General features: G+C 52.2%; 1 protein-coding gene across 2 annotated transcripts; it reads left to right on the top strand.

The window, feature by feature from the left end:
• The first annotated feature begins 1,636 nt into the window (after window positions 1-1,636).
• OTUB2 (OTU deubiquitinase, ubiquitin aldehyde binding 2) lies at window positions 1,637-21,339 on the top strand. 2 transcript variants are annotated; one of them, XM_032345136.1, is made up of 6 exons: window positions 1,637-1,856; window positions 11,657-11,752; window positions 13,130-13,248; window positions 16,536-16,620; window positions 17,186-17,380; window positions 18,394-21,339. In XM_032345136.1, the coding sequence occupies exons 1-6, from the start codon at window positions 1,854-1,856 to the stop codon at window positions 18,598-18,600; spliced, it is 705 nt and encodes a 234-aa protein (XP_032201027.1). In that variant the 5' UTR covers window positions 1,637-1,853; the 3' UTR covers window positions 18,601-21,339. The 2 variants fall into 2 exon arrangements, with proteins under 2 accessions (XP_032201027.1, XP_032201026.1); XM_032345135.1 differs by lacking the exon at window positions 1,637-1,856 and adding an exon at window positions 11,090-11,269.
• The last annotated feature ends 1,410 nt before the right edge of the window (window positions 21,340-22,749 follow it).

Here is a 22,749-nt window from a genome sequence, read left to right on the forward strand (position 1 = left end):
AGGCCCTAAGAGGACTGTTCACAGTTCCAACTCAGACCCAGCCTGAAAACCAACTGGACTGTTTTTGTCTTCCAAGCAGCCCTCAGAAAGCTCAGGAAGAAGACTGATTGTTAGGACCAAAGAGATGACAGTTTTCCCGCTCTTTCCAGCGGCAGCTAAGGAAAAGAGTGCATTACACATACACTGAAATTCTGGGTAAGATTTTTTTGTTTAAAAGGCTCATTTACTAAAAATATTTTTAAAGTGTCTCTCTCTCTCTCTCTCTCTCTCTCTTTTTATTTTTTGAAATTGCTCAGATTGTCCAACTCTCTCCGTAAGTGAGCAGAGGCCCAGAGAGGGTCTGGAAGTCATCTGAGGTCCCACAGCAGTGAGTGGCAGTCTGCTTCTCCCTCTCCTCCCCACCTGTGTTCCTGCGTTCTCTGTCACTCTCTCTCTCTCTCAAATAAATAATTAAAATCTTAAAAAGAGAGAGAGAGAGAGAGAGCGCACTGAGCTGGGGTTCACAGGGAACACTGGGCTCCGGACCAGCTCTAGACTCTGCCAGAGTCAGGCTGCCTGGGATTGAATCCCACAGCATGCTAGGCGAATTTGGGCAAGTACCTTAATATTCCTGTGCCTCAGTTTCCTCATCTGTAAAACAGGGATAATGGGGATGGTAATAATAGGACCTATCCCCATAAATTAGTTGTGAGAACATTAAGCAGGATAATACAGGTTGAGAGTTGAGGACAGTGTTCAGTACACAGTGAGTACTCAATAAAAATTAGTCTTTGTTGTTCTTTCTCCTTGAGCCACGATTAACCCCCAAATTCCCCATCACAGTAAATGATATGCACTCGGAAGACAGATGTTTGTCCAAGAGTTAAGCCTGATGCCTGGGGCGGGACAGCGAGTGTGGGAATGGGCAATTGCTTAATACACGCACCTGGAAGTATTAACACCTGTAAAATGGGCACATGCAATGGGCATTGGATTGGAAGGGGGCAAAGGCACCCCCTTCCCCAAAAACCCTCCCTCCCCCAACCACAGCATCTCCTCCAGGGGTTGGGGCTGGTGAATGAATGTTTGAATAAGACATATTCCCGTGTTTGATGTTCAGTATTAATGAGCTTGTATGCAGGCTGAGTCACCAAACCTGACTCACGTCTGTGCCATACATAGATAGTCATACAATTTCAGAGGCACAGCATCAACGATCCTGGAAATTCATTCATTCAACAACCATTAATTGGATGCCTGGTAACCTACTGATTCATGAGTTGGAAGTGGGTAAAACATTATTTAGAAGCTACACAAGGGCAGGCAGTTTACTTAATGTTATTGGGCACGTGTTCCCTAAGCACCTGTCCTCTGATCTTGAACAAACTATTTAAACGTGGCCTTGTTTAGGGATTAATGAGAGCCAACTGATCTTTCAGAAGACCTCAATTTGCAGTTTTGGTCAAAAGCCCATCAGCCTTTACAAATGAAGACCTGTCTTTCTGGGTTGGGCTAACTCCTTTGCCAGTTAAAAGCTTTCTGTGTCTTTAAAAGGGGGCGGCACCCTGTCAAATGAACCCTAAAGCATAGGCTGAAGGCGCGTGAAGTCCCACCCACTTTCTGTGACGTCCTGTGTCCCGGCTTCTGATTGCCCACTTCAGACGTCAATCGCGGGGCGTGTGTCTTGCTGGGACACAGTGGAGGTCTACCCTGTGGTTTGCGGAGTGGTCGGGTGTATTCTCCGCTCGCCCCCACGCCCTCGAGGCCCCCGCCGCCCGACCCAACGGCGGAGCCAGCCCGTGGCTTCCGTGGCGCCCTCCCGCACCGGATCGCTCCTTGCTGGGGCGGGACCTGGCCCGACGGCTCCGGTCACTATGGTCAGTGTCGTGGGGGGAAGCGGTGGAGGAGGAGCTGGAAGGGGGGCGCGGTGGGCGGGCTCGCCGCTGGGGCGCATGTGCGCTCGCGGGACAGGGGACAGCGTCAGGCTCAGCCCCCAGCGCGGCTCCCGCGGCGTTCGGACCCCTCAGAGGGGTGAATCGGGACGGATGTTGGGGGGCCCCGTACTTCCTGGGAAGGCCCTGTAAGGCCCCGCCGTCCCCCGTGGACGCCCAGCGAAGGGGACCCAGCCTGGCCTCTGGGACCCCCGTCCCTGGAGCTCTCGTCCCCGGTGTGTCCGAGGGTGCCGCCCGACGGTGCAAGGTAGGCGCCCTCGACGGGAACGGGAACTGGGAGGCTTCAAGACTAAGGATCGTCCTCTTTGTTAAGTAGCCCTGTAGTAGGCAGCTCGGGAAGCCACCCACTCAGGGCTTTGGCCATCGGACACCTCCCCTCTTCCCCAGCCCCACAAGTGACTTAGGAGGTGCAGGAGCTGCGGTCGGGGGACATGCTCTCCATCCCGCACACCAACAGAGGGTGTGTGCATTAGGACGCCCATTGAGAGGCCGCCTCAAGTTGTGAGGCACATGAATTAGGGGTCTAGGCAAAGTGAAGACTAGAAGAACCCCTGATTCAGAGTCTTCTTGGAGCAGAAATGGCCCCACAGACAACCTGAGCCAGGTCAAACTTGGAACTTGGGTAGGTGGGGAAACTGAGGCCCGGGTAAGGAAGGGACTGGGACTGATTGTGGTGGGTCTGGGACTTGAACCCAAGCCTCTGGACTCCCAGTCCAGTGCTCCTTCAATCCACCTTCAAGGGCATGGGGGGAGGGGTCAGGCAGTCTGCAGGGGATTAGGTGTGAGGATGGCCTAAAATCCCTTAATCCTGAGCCCCCTGCTTCAGTGTAGAGTGTGAGGGCTGGGGGCCCTTATGGTGGCTTGGTGTCGCACAGCTCTGAGTTCAGATGCCTCCTCCAGCCCTTGGAAAGCCAAGAGGCTTTGGTTGGTCTTCCCCCCTGCCCAGCTCCCCCTCACCCAGCACTATTTTGTGTGTCTGTATAGTGGGCGCTGTGAGGACAGCGAGGTGACCCACGTGGGCTGCTTGGCCCAGGTAACTAGCTGCAGCTGCTCCTCTGACAACAGAGTCCTGGAAGTCGGTGGGCACAGGTGTCTGGTTCTTCTTGGCCTCCTCCCTCCCGCAGCTGCACAGGGAGATGGTCACCCCTTCAGGATGCTGCCGATGGGGAGGGGGCAAGAACTGTAACATACTTCGGACACGTACGAGGTGGCTGACTTGGGTCATCTCTCTGGCAGTGTGGCAAACACAGCGCTGGAGGCTCAGGCATTTGTTCGCCCGTCCACTCAGTCCGCATTTCTAGAGCATGACCGTGTGCCAAGTACTGGGGATCTGTTCTTGACAGGCATACAAAATCCCTGCCCTCTTGTTGTTGACATTCAAGTGGAGGGACAGACAGACTGCAAGGAAACGAGCGAACCTATGTGATAGCCGGTGCATTGAAGAAATAAAGCAAGTCAAGGTGGTGGGGGAGGGGTGACATAACACAGGGCGCTCAGGGAGGACCTCTCTGAGGAGGTGATGCCACCTGAGTCTTAAGAAGAGGAGCATCTGGGCAGCAGGAATAGCATGTGCGAAGGCCCTGAGGTAGAAACGGGCATGTCTTGTTGGAGGAACACAAAGAGGGTGTAAGGCTGGATCCCTGGGAGCATGAGGGAAGCATGGCTGGCGTTGTAGGACTTGGGAGGTTGTCATCAAAAGGCTGAGTCCTTTCCTACATGAGGGAGCCCCAGGAGGAAATTGAGGACAGTTGTGCCCTCCTCTGGCTTGCATGTGCAGCAGCCTAGAGGATGGTGGGGAAGGGGGGCAGGAGCAGAAGCCAGTGCTATTGCAGCCTTCCTGAAGGCAGATGCTGGCAACTCTGGCCTGACCCAGGAACAAAGCCAATGGGGAAAAGAGAGCAAGAGGGGTGCCGGGGTTCGCATAAGCTCTGGCTGGATGGAGAGGGGACCTGAGACCCCTGGAGGGGAGGCAGGTGTGGAACGAGAGAGAAGTTGCGGCACAGTAGCCCAGGGATGCTGGTCAGACATCCTGGTGGCTCCTGGCTGTTTTAAGCCAGAGAGTCAGGGGGAGGTCAGGGCCAGAGACGAAAATCCGAGGCTCCTTTAGGAGATGTGTGAGTCCAGGCGTCAAATGAGAAAGTGGCTGGGGTCTGAGTTCAGGGTCTCTGCACGGCTAGCGAATAATTGTGACCCAAGAGGGGTGGGCACCCAGACGCAGGGTCTTCCCTGTTTCCTTAGCTGGACAGCACAGAAGGGGCATGTGAGGGGGCAGGCTGAGGAACAGCCCCCCAAGGATTTCCACATCTGATCCCCAGAACCTGTGAATAAGGTCTCTCACGTGGCAACAAGGGCCTCACAGGTGTGGTGAAACTACGGGTACTGAGCTGCGAGAGGGCCCGGGATCACCCAGGTGGGGCCTGGGATGTCATCACAAAGGTCCTTATAAAAGGGCTGGGGGCAGAGGCAGGAGGGTTCACGCGAGGATTCACGTGGGGAGCGGTGGAAGGAGGGGGATCATGAACCAAGGAACGCAGGTAGCTTCTAGAAAGTGAAAAAGGTAAGGAAATGGGTTTTCCCCCGGAGCCCCCAGAAATGCAGGCTAACAAATCCGTGTGGTTATTAAGTCACAGAATTTGCTCTCTTGCCATAGCAACAACAGGAAGCCAGTTCTGGACACTAGGTCTTCCCTAGATCTTTTGCCTGCAAACATTGTGATCACTCATCAGTAAAAAATGGATTATTCTATACCTTCGTGTATCCTCCATCCTGTCCTAATGCGGACCATTCAAAGGGAGTTTCCTTGTAGCTCCAGCGGCAGCCCTCCGCGGAGACCCCAGTCCCGGGCAAGCAAGACCAGGGCTGTGGCCCCGGGGAGACTTGGGAAGTGACAAAGAGCTTCTGAGAGGAAAGGGGCGGTTGGCCAGGTTCTGAGCCCTGTCCCGGTGACCCCTGGAAGCTCTGGCCTCTACTGGGAAAGAGCCAGTAGCTTGAGGTCAGGCCACGCGGTGAGTCGTGGCTTCTGCGGTACTGGGCCTGGTTAATGAGGCTGACTCAGCCTGCGGTCAGCCATGCCCCTGGAGCAGCCTCGGAGGAAAGTCAGGCTGGCCGAGGGCTGGCATTGCCCACTGGGGCCCACCAGCACCCCGGAGCCTGGGCTCGGGGCTGTGCACAGATGCAGTAAAGGGTATGTTGAGAGGGGCTCTGTAGGCAGAAGTCCTGACCATTGAGGAGGTGGCAGGAAATGACAAGTGGGCACACATGAGGGTCAAGTGGGTTCTGTTCCTGGAGGATAAGAAGGTGCAGGAAGGTACCCAGGTCTGTCGAATACTTTTTTTTTTTTTTTTTTTTTTTTTTAAGTACACCCCAAGCCCAGCATGGAGCCCGGTGCAGGGCTTGGACTTTCGACCCTGAGATCAAGACCTGAGCGGAGATCAGGAGTCACATGCTTTATCAGCTGAGCCCCCCAGGTGCCCCTTGTTGAATACTTTTGATGGGCTGGGTGAGCAGGGTCTGAGTCCCTACCAAAGACTGCCTCACTCTGTGACCTCAAGCAGATGGTTTGACCTCTCTGTGCCTCCATGTCCATTTGTAAAACATATTTCAAGGCTTAAAGGAGATAATCCACAGCACATGCCACAGTGAATGCCCAGCTACGGTGGTTTCATTTCATTCAGCAAGTGATCACTGAGTACCTGCTGGGCACCAGCTGCTGGAATGTTCCAAGGACTTGGGGTACAACCTTGAACAAAAGAGACCAAGGACCCTGATCTTTTGGAGCTTTATTGTCTTACTGTTTTGCTTCTCATGAAAGCCCAGGGAGACTGAATTCAGACCTTGAGCTGTACCTATTCCAAGAGGAGCCTACTGAGAACTCATGGGAGGGTCTTGCTTGGGGTCACATGTCATCTCCTGAGACAGGCCTTCAGGGCCAGCTGGACTGAGCTACCGGAGCCCACTCCTTCTGGCTCTGCCCCTCCCTGTCCCGCAGCCCGTCAGCCCATCCCATCATCTCCCAAGGATACCTGGAGATCCTTGAACAGCTGGGCACATGGGGCTCCCTCGGGCAGGGAGGCAGAGCTGTGGGACCAGAACTCCCCCATCACCCTGGCGGGGGCCGCTCCCTGTCCCCACTTGGAGGCCTCTTCACCAGAAGCTTTCAGGGTTTTGAACCAAAGTGGTTGGATGCGCAGATTGGGCTACAGATGTAGGGCTGGAGGAGCCTGGCTTTTTGCTGGTCTGAGGCTGCTGGAGCAGTGCTTGGGGTTACATGGCAAGGTTTTCGTACTGCAGGGGCTTTGGAGAGAAAACCAGAGGAAAATGGGGAACCTGACTCTCCCCGTGCTTGGAGGGGGTGTGGGCTCGGGCTGGGATCCACTTTGCCACAGTATGTGCTTGGATTTCCACCCGGGGTTTTAAGGCTGCAGGAGGAAACCAGGCCAGGGAGACCGAGGCCAGGCTCCCAGTGAGGACTCAAACCTGGTCTGAATGCCGAGCCCACTGGCGAGTGCATGGGGCTGGGTCCCAGGATTGCCAGGGAAGAGCCAGTGATGGCAGAGATGTCCTTTTCTCACTCTGAAATGCAGGCCTCGACTTAACCTGCTAAGTGCGGTTTCCAGACTTGCCCTCTGCCTGACTTAATTAGCATGTATTTGCACACCAGCAATTAAAGGCTAAGATCCTTTCAGGTGTCCTGATTAGGTCTGACAGGACATTGCCAGGCCTGTCCTTTCAACATAACATCCTGGAAATTTTCAGCCACGATTAGAATATAATAAAATAATACCAATTAAGAGTCAGCCAATATCAAACCCAGAGAGCATTGTGCCAGATATATGGGCCAGTACTTTGAGGCTATGCCCAAGTTCTCCGTGGCATTTGAGACTCTTGTTTTTCCCCAGAGCTGTGATGAGGGCAGTGCTGCTGAGGAGGTGGTGGTGGCGGGTCGGGGGGGCAGGGGTCGTGGGCAGGGACCTCAGACTTGGGCCATTCTGGAAAACCCCATGCTCCACGCTGCCCCGATAAATCCACCTACGGCCACAGGGGGTCGCTAGAGCGAACCCAAGGCTCCATCACCTGTGGTGGAGGAAACCGACTCCTGAACCGTTTGCAGGAGGGGCAGATCTTAAAATAGTATTGTGTTTTTGTGTGTGGTGTAAGGAAATGGTCCAGTTTCATTCTTCTGGATGGACCTGTCCAATTTTCCCAACACCATTTGTTGAAAACACTTTTTTCCATTGGAAATTCTTTCCTGCTTTGTCGAAGATTAGTTGACCATAGAGTTGAGGGTCCATTTCCGGGCTCTCTATTCTGTTCCACTGATCTGTGTGTCTGTTTTTGTGCCAGTGCCATGCTGTCTTGATGATGACAGCTTTGTAATGGAGCTTGAAGTCTGGAATTGTGAGGCTGCCAACTTTGGTTTTCTTTTTCAACATTCTTCTGGCTATTCGAGGTCTTATGGAGGGTCTTATGCTAAGCGAACTAAGTCAGTCCGAGAAAGACAATTATCATATGATCTCCCTGATATGAGGAATTTGAGAGGCGGACAGGGAGGGACGGGGGTCCTGGGGGAAAGGGCAGGAAAAAAATGAATTAAGATGGGACCAGGGAGGGAGACAAACCATAGAGACTCTTAATTTCAGGAAACAAACTGAGGGTTCCTGGAGAGGAAGGGGTCTGGGAGGGATGGGGTGGCTGGGTGATAGACATTGGGGGGGGGCATGTGCTATGGTTGAGTGCTGTGAATTGTGTAAGACGATTCACAGACCTGTATCCTTGAAGCAAATAATACATTATATGGTTTTTTTTGGTTTTTTTTTTTTTAAAGATTTTATTTATTTATTTGACAGAGATCACAAGTAAGCAGAGAGGCAGGCAGAGAGAGGAGGCAGCAAGCTCCTGGCTGAGCAGAGAGCCCGATGCGGGGCTCGATCCCAGGACCCTGGGATCATGACCTGAGCCGAAGGCAGAGGCATTAACCCACTGAGCCACCCAGGCGCCCCTACATTATATGTTAATAAAAAAAATTGGGTGAAGCAAAATAAAAAGGCCACAGTATCTGTAGAATAATCTGTGTGCACATATAAGACATGTGCATACATAAAACAACTCTGTAGTTTTAAGACCAATGGATTCCACTTACATGAGGTCCCTGGGCTAGGCAGATTCAGAGACGGTCAGATGGCGGCAGCGGGGATGGGGAGTTCATGTTTAATGGGTGGAGTGTCAGGTGGGGAGGATGAAAAAGTTCCGGGGATGGACGGTGGTGACAGTTGCACAACCATGGGCGTACAGAATGCCACAGAACTGCACACTAATAAGTGGTTATGGGGGAATATTTTATATATACTTTCCCTCAGTTGATTGCCTCAGTATTGAAGGAATCAATAATTTTGAGGGAAATTAGTATACTGTATACAGTATACTGAGTATACTCAGTGTCAATATCACTAATATTTGATATTGAGGTAAATTCAAATATTCCCTCAATACCTCAGTATTTGATACTTTCCCTCAATTATATCAATAATATTGAGGGAGTGAAGTACCTCAATAAAAAGGTACTTATTGAGGGGTGCCTGGGTGGCTCAGTGGATTAAAGCCTCTGCCTTTGGCTCCGGTCATGATCCTAGGGTTCTGGGATCGAGCCCCGCATCAGGCTCTCTGCTCAGCAGGGAGCCTGCTTCCCTTCCTCTCTCTCTGCCTGCCTCTCTGCCTACTTGTCCTCTCTGTCAAATAAATAAATAAAATCTTAAAAAAAAAGGGGGGGGATTTCCTTAAAAAAAAAAAAAAGGTACTTATTGAAACGTGCCACAGAAACTACCTATGAGGGGGACATGGGAACAGGGACGAAGGGGAAGCCAGTGTTGACAGTCAAACCCCGAGTGTGATGGGCTCCGTCCTCAGCGGCCAAGAGGTGCCCCAAACTGCTATTTAATATTTTTCTTTTAAACTCAATAGCCTAAGGAAATTTGCCCCACAGGCCAAGTTTATATTATGGCCAGTGGGAAAACCTGGATCAGCTTTCCTGGTCCAGGGTGCGTGTCCCTTTCCCTGATCCAGTGCTATATTCTCATTGTGTTGATGGCGCTTTGCCACCATCTTCATTATTTCTCTTTACATTGTTACTCCTTTCCACGCCTCCGTCACTGTCCTCTCAGAAACGACTGAATACGGCCAACTACACTTTCCCCCACCTGTTGTCTGCTGGGGTTTTGCTTGGAGCAGGCCAGGCAGAAGCAGCACTAAATACCGGTGGTACTGCTTTTAATCCACATTTAGAAAGACCCGAGCCAACGTTTTAAGTCCGCGGTCTATAGAAACAAGCCTTTTGTTAGTGAGGTGGGTAATGGGAGTCTGGAATGAAGCGAGAGTGTGAGGGAGAGGGTGCTGTAGGGCCGGCACGCCGGCTGTGTTGTAACCTACCTGAGGGTCACCTTATTTTCTCTCAAAGCAGCAGAAGTGGATTTTTTTTTTTTAAGATTTTATTTATTTTATTTGACAGACAGAGACCACAAGTAGGCAGAGAGAGAGGGGAGGAAGCAGGCTCCCTGCCGAGCAAAGAACCAGATGCGGGGCTCGATCCCAGGACCCTGGGATCATGACCTGAGCCGAAGGCAGAGGCTTTAACCCACTGAGCCACCCAGGCGCCCCAGAAGTGGATTTTTTTAAATTCTGAAACTTACAGGGTCCTTTTTTAGCACAGAGTAGTAGGAGTGCAAAACGAACCGCACAGCAACAGTTGTTATGCCAATAATGGAACTCTTCCATGATTTAGAATAGATCAAAACATGTTCACATCTCATAAAAATGCCAACCAAGTCAATAAAACAGGCATTTTTGTTTTGTTTTGAAGTAAGCTCTGTGCCCAATGGAGGGGCTTGAACTCCTGACCCAGAGATCAAGAGTCTCAGCTCTACTGACTAAGCCAGCTGGGTGTCCCCCAAATCTGACTTGTTTTACATTTAAAAAGTACTGCAAATGAAAATGGAACCCTTTGGGACTCCTGGATGGCTCAGTAAAGCTGTGACTCTTGATCTCTGGGTTGTGAGTTCAAGTCTCATGTTGGGTGTAGAGCTTAAAGAAAATGGAACACTTTTAGGCTCCCTGCTCACTGGCCAAAAGACACTAGCAGAGTGGAAAGGATTTAAAGGTATGTTGGAAGCTGCCTTTCTCCTTGGCATGATTATTATAAAAATTGAAGGAAACTGAAAAGAGAACAACTTTTCCTCCAGATGTCCCATCTTTTAACATGTCCAGACATCACCTATAAATCTTTTGTTCCTTCTGTGACAAGTGTCTTCAGACTGGGGACACTGCTGTGGGCACTGAGCTGGGTAGAGAGCTAGGCTGTCTGCCTGGCTGGGACCCCAGGGGCGGGAGGTTAGGACCTGGCCTGATGATGCAGAGGCCCTAGTCTGCCCTGCACACAGTGTTCCTGTAAGGTCTAGCAGCTTTGTTCCCTCAAGAGCTAGACTCTGAGCTCTGTTTGCCTAGCTGTTTGGCTTATAGAATTCCCATGGGTTTCAGAGCCAGAATTGGATTAAATCACTTCCTGGCCCAAGGAACCTGACCTTGTCAGTAGAGTGGGTATAATTGCTAGTGGAGAATAAATGAGATAATGGGGATATGTATGTCTCTGTCCCAGAGCTTGGCACATCATAGATGTACAATCATGGCATCTGTTATTCTCTACATCTTGGACTTAGGATAGGAGCAGATCATCCAACCATTTCCCACATACTAGCTTTCAGCGTCATGGTCACAGGATGGCCGCTGTAATATAGACACTGCATCTGCATTGAAGACATTGAAGGCAGGGAGGAGGAGGAAGGAATAGGACATGCTTTGTCTCTGTTCCTTTTATCCAAAACCGAAAGCCTTCCCTCAGCTCCCCAGAATACTTGCCATGATCTGGTTGGCCAACTCTGGTCACTCGTACGGTATTGTGTAACTGTCCCCTTGAACACTGGGCACCGGGGCCACTTCTCTTAAAGTAAATGACCTGGGTCATTGGCTTTAATACCGATTCCTCGTACATTATTTTCATGCTGGAATCAGAGCACGTCTAGGGAGGGAGTGGAGGCAGGGGTGCATCTGCCACTTCTCTGGGCAGTCTGGGCAGAAACAGCTTGAGGCTGCGAGGAGGCTGCAGGGAATTGACTGTTAGAACAGAGATGCCTCCTGCACTTTCCCTGGCTCCGAGGGCGGCTCCTCCTGCCATTACCTGCTCCCTGCAGATTTCTTCTCAGCCCTCCAGAGCCCTGCCTCTGGGCCAGGAAGCTGATCTCTGGTTTGGAACTGACCAGACTCCAACTGGGCTGCAGTACGGACTTGCGCCGGTAGGTGGTGCCGCAGGTAGAACACCCGCCGGATGTTCTAACCTCTTACTTCCAGCTTATCCCACAGTGCTTAGTGCAGGCTGGATGTTCAGGAATTGGTGGCAAATGAAAGAATGAATGAGTGAGACAGGAAGGACAGGTGACAAGGAGAGAGCTCATACTCCAGCATGAAGGCTCACTAGGTTAAGGGATTATACTCGAAAATGAATCCATTTGGATGATCCCGTACACGATGGAGCCGACCGTGACTCCCTGTCCAGGGAACTGACATCCAAGATAACTGGTAACGTGCCTTTTGTGGCAAGGTCCCATTCCCTATGTTATGGAATTACGTGGTGGAAGCCTATCCGTGGCTTTAAAATTGTCACAGCTTTGCTTCTTTTTCAGAGTGAAACATCTTTCAACCTAATATCAGAAAAATGTGACATTCTATCAATTCTTCGGGATCATCCTGAAAACAGGATTTACCAGAGGAAAATCCAGGTGAGAGAGGTTTGCAGGGGAGAGGATCTTAGAGCTAATGTGCTGGAGCTGGGATTGGAGTCCGAGGTGCCACTTTGAAAGCAGAATGTCCTAGCCTTGGGGCCAGGCTCCCGGGCAAATTCAAGGGCTCCCAGAATATTTTGATGTTGGGCATTTGCCTCAGTGAGAAATCTTTTAGTTGCAATATATATAGCAATTTTTAAATTTTTTTTAAAAGCTAGGCACTATCCTAAGTGCTTTATTTACTGAGACATTATGTTGCAAAGCCAGTACTTGTATTATCCACATTTTACAGCTGAGGGAAGGGAGGCACAGATATTAAATGGCAGGCCCACAGTCCTCCAGCTCATCCGTGAAGAAGGTGGGATGTGGACAAGGAAGCCAGATCTCGTAAGGTGCGCCCATAACCACAGTGCTAGGGCATCTCAGCAGCAAAGGGCCACTCCGTTGGCCTTTGCAGAAGGGGTTTGCCAGAAGCGTGCAGGGGCACAGCTCACAAAACCAGAGCAGGAGCAGCAGCCTAGGCTCTGTCCACCTCGGGGGCAGCATGCCTTTACTTCTCTCTGCTCACTGGGAAGACTGTCTCCTGCAGCCGCAGGGCCTTGTGTACCCTGAAGCCCTCTCGGGAGATGAGATGCGGTTCTCACGGAGCATGACCTTCCCTGCAGGGCTGAGAGGGGGCCCCATCAACCCCAAGCCTTCTCACTGCTGTGGTGGGAGGAGGGACTCCCCGACACCTTGAAGACCATGCTTTGCTATCAAAACCTTGCCCATAGCTCCAGGAGGCACCCAAGGAGACTCCAGACATTTCAGAGGGAAATTGGCAGCTCAGAGCAGAGCTGGAGGTGGGTGGCCTGGGGAGAGCCACGCCTTTTGAGACATGTCTGAAGGTCTGGCCAGACTGCTTCGTTATGTCTGAGGAGGCCTCTTCTACAAACTCTCCAGACTCCTGGCTCACTGCTCAGCTACACCCCCCACCCCAAGGGCTTTGCTTAGCTGTGCCTCCCCTGTGCCATGCATACCACTTCCGCTCCTCTCAGTGCTACTCCTCCAGGAAGCCTTCCTAGACTTCTGATACCACTGCTCCGAGGCACCCCCGTGTTTCCCCTGTCCTGTCCTAGTTGTGTAATGGTCCATCTTCCCCAGACCGTAGGCTGCCGGAGGCTGGGCCGTGACCCGTTCATCCCTCGGTGCTTGCCACAAGGACCGGCTCAGCGTGGTTTTACGTGCGATGGAGGGTAGCTGGGAGACTGTGAAGGCTCTCAGAGGAGGCAGCCGGTGCTACCTGGGGGAGGTAGGGGCCCTGGCCCCCCCACAGGACACGACACGACGGGTGATGGTGGTGCAGACGTCCACATTTCCTTCTCTGCCCCACAGGAACTCAGCAAAAGGTTCACCGCGATCCGCAAGACCAAGGGGGATGGGAACTGCTTCTACCGGGCCTTGGGCTATTCCTACCTGGAGTCCCTGCTGGGGAAGAGCAGGGAGGTCCTCAAGTGAGTGGGTGTAAGGGACTGCTGGGCAGGCTTGGGTGCCCTGGGTCTCCCTGATGGGGTTTCCTAGGCACAGGCCTGCCAAACCCGGAGAGTGAGCTGCCGTGGGGGCGGGGTGGGGGCAGCCATGTGGTCTGGGATGGAACCGTGACTTAAGTTCGCCTAGGTGGGTTGCATTGGTTGCCTCTGAAGACTCACTGCAAGAGGAAAACAACGCTTTGCCTATTCTGAGTAATTTCAGCTGCCCCTGTTCTTAAAGGTGTGTAACTGGGTATCTACCTAGTCAGGCCTTGGGTCCTGACCCAATGCTGAGGAAGGTCTCTGTCCAGCAGCAGCTCCCAAGAGCGACCCTTTAGACCTTTGTGTTGAGGTTCAAGTCAGGGCCCCTACTGCGTCAGCATTTGCTCATACTTCTTGGACCTTTAGAATGTGGTACCAATTCGGTCCATCTAGGGCAGGCTTCTGTTTCTCCCCAAATCCCAGGAGATGTTGCCGGTCTCAGAACACAGCAAGGAGCTAAAAGACCTACTTCTTGATCTTGGAGCTCTCACTGCCCTGAGAGGATCAGATGAAGCCCTCCCCACTCCCCCCACCACACACACGAACAGAGTGGCCGTAGGTCAGAGAACTCGGGCTTGATCCGTGGACCCTGGTGTCAGAGCTGCTTTGTGAGGGCCGCTTTCTCAACAGCAGCACTACTCTGGTATTTTGGGCTCGATCATTCTTGTTGTGGGTCGGTCCTGGGTGGTATAGGATGGTTAGTAGTGTCCCTCGCATCCTCCTACTAGATGCCCCTAGAGCACCTTCCGCCCCAAGCCATGACCATCAAAAATGTCTCCAGATTCCATCAGAAACCTCTTTGGTTGAGGAAAGTCAACCCTGATTGAGAATGGCTAGCTTAAGATAATCATCTCCTGGTCAAAATACAGATTCCCTCAAAAGGGATAGAAATTAGGCCACCCGTTCTTTATTTGGAATGTCATTCTTGGACAGACTGAGTCCCTTTTGATGGAGTCCCCTATCTCAAGTCACTTTCCTCCATCTCCCCCCAGCTCTGCAAGGTCAAGACAGTGCAGTCCAGTGCAGGGCTTTTCTCCCACTGTGTCCCCCAGAGCTGTGCCATGCTGAGGTCCGGGGCTCTGAGGCCAGACCTCACTCTACCTTACTTGCTGTGTGACTTTGGGCAAGTAACCGCAGCTCTCTAAGCCTCAGTTTACACCTTTGCGGAACGTGGGTAATCCTGCATACTCCGTGTTTGGAGGACTCAGCAAAGTGATGCTCGCAAAGCCCAGCCCTGAATGCTGGGCTTCACCCTTGCACTCCTCCCAGGGCACCCTCCCTCCCTGCAGTCATCACCCAGCAGTACACCACACACAGACCCCCCTGTAGGCCCTGGGGATGCAGCAGAGAACAAGAGAGAAACTTCCTGCCTCTGGAGCAGGCATGCTAGCAGGAGAAAACAGACCGCATGGGATGTCAGATGGCAAGACGTGTTGTAGGAAAAAACCAGATGGGGAAGGTGGCCAAGTTGTTAGGATGGAGGCGGGGGGTGGGGGTAAGTGGGGAGTGCCTCATGGGCCTCTATAAAGACCCTGAATTTCAGCCTGAAAGAGATGGATCCTCTAAGGGTCTGAACAGAGCATCGCCTGGCCTGCTGGCCACTATCCACAGGACAGACTGCGAGGGCACAGCAGGGGATGTGCTCGGAGAAGGGAGAGGATAGTGGCAGCAGGGGCAGGCGGAGGGGATGGGCTGGATTCCAGATTCCTGGAGTCAGCAGGACTTGCTCATGGTTAGGTGGGGTGCGCGAGCTGAGAGGAGTCCAGGGTGACTGCTAAGTGTGTTGCCAGTGTTCTCAGGATGGAAAAGCCACTTGTTGCAGAGGGGGACTGGGAAGATTGGGAGCTCCGTGTTGATGATGCTGAGTCCAGAATGTCTGCGAGCCTTTCCGCAGGAGTGTTCAGGGTGGTGGTACCCCATTTTACAGTTGAGTACACAGAGCCTTGGGAAGGTTACAAGCCTTGCCCAAGGTCAGTGAAGCTGGCGGTGCTGCAGAGAGCACCTCGCCCAGTGCCGTCCCAGTGCCGTCCCCCCTTCCCTGACTCATCTTGCTGGGTGGGAGTCCTGGCCTGGTCTCGGCCGGGCCTGTGTGGCACTCATCAGTCCTCGGTACAGGGGTCAGCAGTCATAGGTGAGCAATCGATGTGGGAATGCAGCTGGGGTTCAGGGAGGGTAAGGGGGGGGGGCTAAAGCCCAAGGGCAGCTGAACAGCAGGGCTGCCAACTGCCAGCACTGGGGGTCCCCCCACCCACTCTGGACAGCATTCACCTCCCCCTCCTGGTTTAGATGTTTGCGCACCACACATGCCACCCCTCTCCTCTCTGCCCCTTCCCAAGACAACTGAGCCTCCCCCTTAGGCCTTTAGTCCCTTGTGAAAACCCCCTTCCTGTCTCATTAGGAGGCCAGCCTCCATTCCCAGGGGATAGACTGCACTACAGCCAGTGGCAGCTGCCCCTATCCCCCCCCCCCCCCCCCGCCCCAAGCCTCCTGCTGCTTGGTTCCTCTAGCACGGGCTGTTCCCTTCCCTCCAAGGACCAGTCGCTTGTTCTGTACCTCATGTCTGCTGCTAAACGTGTCCTGGGGCCAGGGGCTGCTAGGGCTCCTCACCATGCCCCCAAGTGCCAGGGCTGGTCTTGGAAGGGAGCGGCACCGTGAGGGGCCTGCCGGGGAGCAGAGAGGGATGAGCCAGCGCTGACAGAGCAAGGGTCACTGGACCAGGTTTAAAGGGTGGCCAGTGCCAACAGAGCTTTCACAGCTGTGGGGCACGGAGGCCTGACTGGTGGTGGTAACCCTTTCTGTGGTATAAATACTCCTTTCGTGACTGGTTTTCAGGCTACCACCGCGGGGTCACTGAGCAGGGAGCAAGGGAGAGATAAACACAGAGATGGCAAGAACTATGGGGACAGGAAGGACAGATTCAGGAAGCTTTGGAAGCTAGAAGCAACATGTCTGGGAGTGGGTAGTGACGGCCTCAATCTCCTAATCTGTGAAATGGGTACTGTATATGCTGGGGAGGACAGAACTCCGTGTGTTACCCAGACTGTGGGGTGGAAGTGCTCTCAAAGGGAGAAGGCAGCTGAGGAGGGGTGTGTCCCTAACGGGGACTGCCTTCTCCCGTTAGGGACACACCCCTCCTCAGGTGTCGGGAGCATCGGCTGAGAGGGGGAAGACATGGTCACAGCAGTGTTCCATCATCACTTCCCCATAAGCCATCCGTCTAACCCCTTTAGGTTTAAAGAACGTGTCCTGCAGACCCCAAATGACCTTCTGGCTGCTGGGTTTGAGGAGCATAAGTTCCGAAACTTCTTTAATGCTGTAAGTTAACCTGGGCAGGATGGCTGAGGGTCCAGGTGCTTCTATGCTGGCAGAGCAGAAAGGAATGGGCAGGGGCTGGAGCCCCCCACAGCCCATGGCTCTGCTTTTGTGTCCCTGCTCCTCCCAGCTGGAGGACAGCTGCTTCCTGCGTGTTGGGACAGGGAACCCAGGGCCCTGCCCTCCCATAGGGAGGAAGTACCTCCTTTGGGGCAGTAGCTCTCAGGCCGGAAACACCCCCCGCCCCTTTATCCATTCCCTCTCCACCCTACTCCCGATCCCCTTAGTGAGGGAGGTGGGACTGGAGGGTTATAAATAAGAATCCCAATCACCACAGTGACGGGAGGAGACCCAACTGCTGTCCCCTAGACAGGACTCTGGGCTAAGGTACACACTGCAGGGCATTTCCAACCCTCTACTTAGCTTTGGTCCCAGACTGACTTGGGTAACTCAATCTGAGGATTTAAAAATGGAAATACACACTGAGGAGAGGGTCCGATGCAGAGAGCCCCATGGGGGAGGGTAGGTCTTGCCTGTGCCTGCCAGCTGACAGCCCGGTGGGGTCCAGTTTTACAGTGTGGTCGAGCTGGTAGAGAAGGACGGCTCAGTGTCCAGCCTGCTGAAGGTGTTCAACGACCAGAGCGCCTCGGACCAAATCGTGCAGTTTCTGCGTCTGCTCACCTCCGCCTTCATCAAGAACCGCGCGGAATTCTTCCGACACTTCATTGATGAGGAGATGGACATCAAGGATTTCTGTACTCATGTAGGTCCTCAGGGTCTCAAGCTCTGGGGACTCAGCCCACAGCCCTGGGACCTGCTGTGTAACCCCCAGCTCCTGCGCTTGTACACACTGGGGAGGACGGGGCAGTCAGTGTGTGGGCCATGGGGAAGTGCCGTGAAAGCCCCTCTCCCCTCAGGAGACTTGAATGCCATCATCCCTAGCCAGGGGACTTCATGTCACATCTGCATTTGTAATTGGAAGAACAAGATTAGCAAGCCAGAAACAGATCCTACTTAAACTGCCTGAACATGTGGCTCTGGGCAAGTACTTCCCCCATCCAGGCCTCAGATTTCCCATCCGAGAACCGAGGGCCTTGGACTGCCCTGTTTACAGAATTGGAGAGTAGCAGCCCCCGTGTCACATGTATCTTAAGATGTGTTTTGTTTATGATGGACAGTATTTATCTAAACGGATCTGCCAACATTTAAACCCTGGGCAGCTCTCTTGACTCTGGATTTCTCTTGGGATCCAGCTCCCAGGGCCTTATTCTTGCATGGCTGCAATCAGCAGGAGTGGAGTGGCGGCCGCCCTAGGTGGGACAAACTTGCCAGCCGCCACCATCTCTGCCTCTCTGTGGCCTCTTCAGCATTCAGACTCACTCACTCGCCTAGCCCTCTGTGAAATCCCTTCATGACCGTCCTTGTCTGCTGAAATTCTTTGGTTCTGTGCATTACCAAGCCAAAGCTTAAAGATTCTTGTCTACCTCCATCCCGATACTTCAAAGTAGTGTTCTCTTCTCACATACCACTAGAGTCTGGAATCTAAAAGATCTAGATTCAAGCCTTGCAGTGCTAGTGGGTTTCTGGCTGCTCTTCCTCAGTCTCCTCTTCTAAAAACTAGGCATGGCAGTACCACCTGATGAGCTGTTGTGAAGATTATCTCCCAGCATAGATGCTTAGACCCAGGGCCATGAAAGCCAGGGATGGACTTCTCATTTGTCCTCTGCCAGGCCCCCTTCCTAATCTGGGTTTGTTTTTTCGTTTTGGCCTTTGCAGGAAGTGGAGCCCATGGCCATGGAGTGTGACCACATCCAGATCACAGCCCTGTCTCAGGCACTGAACATCGCCCTGCAGGTGGAGTATGTGGATGAGATGGACACGGCCCTGAACCACCACGTGTTCCCCGAGGCTGCCACCCCTTCCGTTTACCTGCTCTATAAAACATCCCACTACAACATCCTTTATGCAGCCGATAAACGTTGATTACTTTTAGGCCATGCAGTGGAGCCTGTCACCTAACGGGACTGCATTCTCAATGGAACATTCCGACTTTTCAATTTTTTAAACAACTTAAACTATAGTTAGAAAATGTACAGCCTTTTGGGCAAAGTCACTGGGAATGAGGACTACCCATCATGGACTGGTATAACTTAGTGGTACTGTTAATATTTATTTTCATGGAGGATCAAATGCTTTCTAACTCAGGGCTACAAAGCCAGAACCTCTGGCTCTGCTCCCAGTTCCCTGAGACCCTGGGCAGGTCACCTCCCCTCTTTGGACCCATTTCTTCATCTGGACAAGGTTCTTGCCAGTACTGACATTCTATTGTATAAAAAACAGGGCCCTCTGGTTTCCTTTCTGTGCCTCTCTAACGGGGAGGAAAAGCTCAAGGTTAGCTGTCTTCAGTGACTTTCCAGTTCTACAGAGAAGAATCCAGTCCAATCAGCTGTTAGACTGGACTTTGGTGGATGGCTGACTGAAGTGTTGGCTAGTTGGCCAATGTGAGGGCTTCAGCATGGTTCCAAACATTCACCAGGGGAGTGTTTTCTTACCCTAACCTAAGGAGAAAAGGACTTTTATGCCAAAGTTTAAAAAGGGGCCTTCAGCATGAAGCTCAAGTTGTTGTGGCCTCCCCTCCTCTCTACCTCTCAGGGCCAGACCTGCTTGCTTTTGGGCAGGCCCGTCAGGATTCTGCAGCTTAGCCTCACCTAACAGGCTCAAGGAAGGCTGGGGTCTGGGACCAGGAAGCTGTCTCGCCATCCCCAACAGCCTGGAAGTAGAATCTAGGTAATCTGCCAGGTGGAGACAGCAGTACATGCAGCCACAGACTCCAGCTGGGCAGGGCGGACATGTTTTGCAAGGTTGTCTGCAGCTTCTTTCCCTTTTCCCCCTTCTGCTCGGTGTTGTGGACTGGCAGGAAGTTAGGTGGGAAAGAACAGACAAGCTGAGGTAACTGGCAAGGAGGGAGATTTGCTGTGAAAACCGCCTAGAAGCCAAGAGCCCAGGCTGGCAGCCTCCTTCGTTTGTCCCCCTAGACATTCCCCTTAGTAACAAGCCTTGTCACCTTGCTGCCCCAAGGACCTTGAAGAGCCCAGCTGATCTGGGGTACTGCTAGCAAGCGTTCTTCCTCTGTGGGAGGAAATGGAGACCATCCAAGTGTGGAACTGCCCATGGGGTACTCCCCTAACCCAAGGTGTTTTCTCGCAGGTTCTCTTCTGCAGGGATTTCTGAGAATCCACACTGCATGTCTGCTGGCAGCCAGACCATACACAATGACTGGGTAGCAGACTGCTGAGGCCTTGTATACAAACGGAAGATTTGTATCATTCTTCTACCTTTGTGAAAACAGATGTTAGGGTGCTTAATGCCAGGCAGGGACCCAGGTTCCCCTACTGCATTAGCTGGAGCTTAAGCCCAAGGGTTCACACTAAGTGATCATGTCACTTTTCCACAGGAATGTAAACCTGACCTTGATCTCTGAATTGGTGATATCCCACCCTGCTCTAGGTAGGAATGCTAGGATCTGCGACAAACACACTGGAAAACTGGGGGAAATGTTATGTGACTTGTGACTATCAGGATTCCCAATTTTCAAACCAAAGGGTATGAACACAGCACATGCCCGTGGCTGCTCTTGAGGGTCTGTGGGACGGTCCATGCCTCCACCTGGGCTCTCAACCTGGCATAAGCAGCAGTGGCCACTTTTTGGCATGTTCACAAAAGTAGAGATTTCTCTTTGGCAGACTGGCTGGAGAAATTCCCTCTCAGGCTTCCTATGCCGTGCTTCCAGGTCTAAGCCCACCAGTGCTCCCATGGAACCCTCTTCCAGAAGAGTTCCTATCAGTTTCAAATCAGAATGCCACAGGCAAATTATTCTCAAGTTCTTACAATGTGCTTCCCCCTTTTCCCACAAAACCACTGGTCCAATCCAAGCCATGGCTCTCTGCCCTCATATCCAACCTCAGATGGTCTGAGGCAAGCACCGATGCTGAAAAGGGAGTGACAGAATTCAGGAACTTGTTCAAATCCAGCCATCTGGGGAGGTTACTTTGCTTGTCTACAGCAGCCAGTTCTGCTGGCATTCAAACCTCCTGGACAGGTCTGCACCCACCTCACCAACCCCTCTCTGTCCAGACCAAAAGGAGGCGGGAGAGTTGCTTTGAGAGTCTGTATAACTGCACATTTATTACTTTCTTTCCAAAGGGAACTTTATAAATGGGAACGTTTAGCAACAAAAAGAACAAACTGTCCTTGCTTTTGACTGGGTTCCTATTATAAGCACAGAGGGCTTCTGGAGCCAGACCCTCCTGGGTTTGAATCTCCCCTTTCCACAAGCTCTGGGCCAAGAACTCCATCTCTTGAGCCCTAATTCCCACGTCAGTGAAACGGAGACAGTACCTACGCAGCACAGGATCACTGCTTAAAGTGTAACAAGATTATGTGCGAGACCAGACACCCAGTGCTCTACAAGCCGGGAAGCAGAACACTTGCTGCAATGCGGGCAGGTACTTCCTTGGCAGGGAAACTCTGGCTTCCCCAACAGGGAAGTGTCAGGACCCATGAGACAAGTGTAAGAACTGTTCTCACACCGCGCAAAATGGGGGCAGCAGCTGTGGCTCAGTGAGCAGCTGGTGGGGGGAGGGGGAGTGGGCTGGGCAGGCCCTACAGCTTCTCCTGGCAGTTGGTGGAAACATTTTCCTGCATTAAAATGGTTTCCATGACGACCTTTGTCCCGGTTTCTTAGTATTTGGTAGCTGACATGCACTGAAGATCACCTCTCTCCCATGGGGCTTATGTGTATGAGTGGATTAGCAGAGAGCGGGTTCTTGTTTCGTGGAAGATCCAGATACTCAGGAACTTCTGCCTTTGGGCTCGGGATACCAAAGAAACCATAGGACTCACCAAAGCTTTACATCATCAGGTCAAAGAACAGAACTGCCAAGGATGCTACCCTTAGCTTTAAAACTAACTCTCCTTAACATAGGACTTGCCCTGCAAAAAAATAAGAGCATGTGCTGTTAAACGACGAGGGCTGCATGTCAACAGACATCAGTGGGTCTGTCTGGCCTGTAACCAGTAGCCTCAGGCCTCTCATGACTCAGGTACTGCTAAGGTTCCTGAAGGCTGCTCAAACTGCCACTGTATCCTCTGGATAATGGTGAGTCCCCTACCACCGCAGCTCCACCAGCTGTCACCCAAGAAATGATCTCACAGATTAGGATTGTTTTCTACTTCATTGTCCTCCCTGGGTCACTGGTGACCCTGGGGAGACATTCCTTGACAACACTGCTGTCCTTTTAAGACTGAAGCAGTTTTCTGAACATGCCCACAAGGAAATACCCACGGTTTTAATCGCAGGCCTGCCACTTGGCCGCTCTGTGATCTGAGGCAAGTCTACATCACTCAGTGTCAACTTTCTCAACTACAAAAAGGTATTAGGACTTGTATTTCAGAGGCCTGTTAGAAACTAAATGATGAAACAGATGAAAATGCCTAACAGTGCTTGGTACTTCATCAGCGCTCAAGGACACCTGACTCTGTCCAACTGCAGTTACCCAGAGGGGCTGAGGGAACACTACTGCCATCCTGCCAACCTTGCCAACGATGAAGTCAAGGGGATATATGTTTAGAAATCCAGACTTAGCTGTGAAGAAATGTATGCTTCTCCAGCAATTGTGGCTACTCACCTAGACTTACCTAGAGAAATCTGGGTTGGGGGAGGGGGCAGATGGGACACCAAGAGGTCACTTATTACCTCAGCACATATTTACATCATGCCCTGACCTAAGCCCAAGGGCTACAAGGGCTAATAAAGCAGCCTATGCTGTCAAGGAGCTTAGCAGACAATATAGTCTGCCAAGTGCTACAGCAAGGGTAAGCACAACTACTATGGACACTGTGCCCTCCTGGAGGCTTGGCGACCTAGGGAATATGTGCTCAAGGATGAGGAAAAAGGCAAGGAGGCAGAGGGGAAAGCTTGTATAAAGGCTCAGGACAAGAGAAAGAGCACATGGGACTGTGGAAAGCCACCACTTCAGGACACAAGAGGAGGGGAAGGGAGAGAAGGCTGCAGAAACTGGCTAACACCAGATCCCAAGTGCCTCACAATGCCAGACTCTGCACACTGTTACT

Source organism: Mustela erminea, chromosome 5 (assembly GCF_009829155.1).
Source record: "Mustela erminea isolate mMusErm1 chromosome 5, mMusErm1.Pri, whole genome shotgun sequence".
Classification (NCBI taxonomy): Eukaryota; Metazoa; Chordata; class Mammalia; order Carnivora; family Mustelidae; genus Mustela; species Mustela erminea.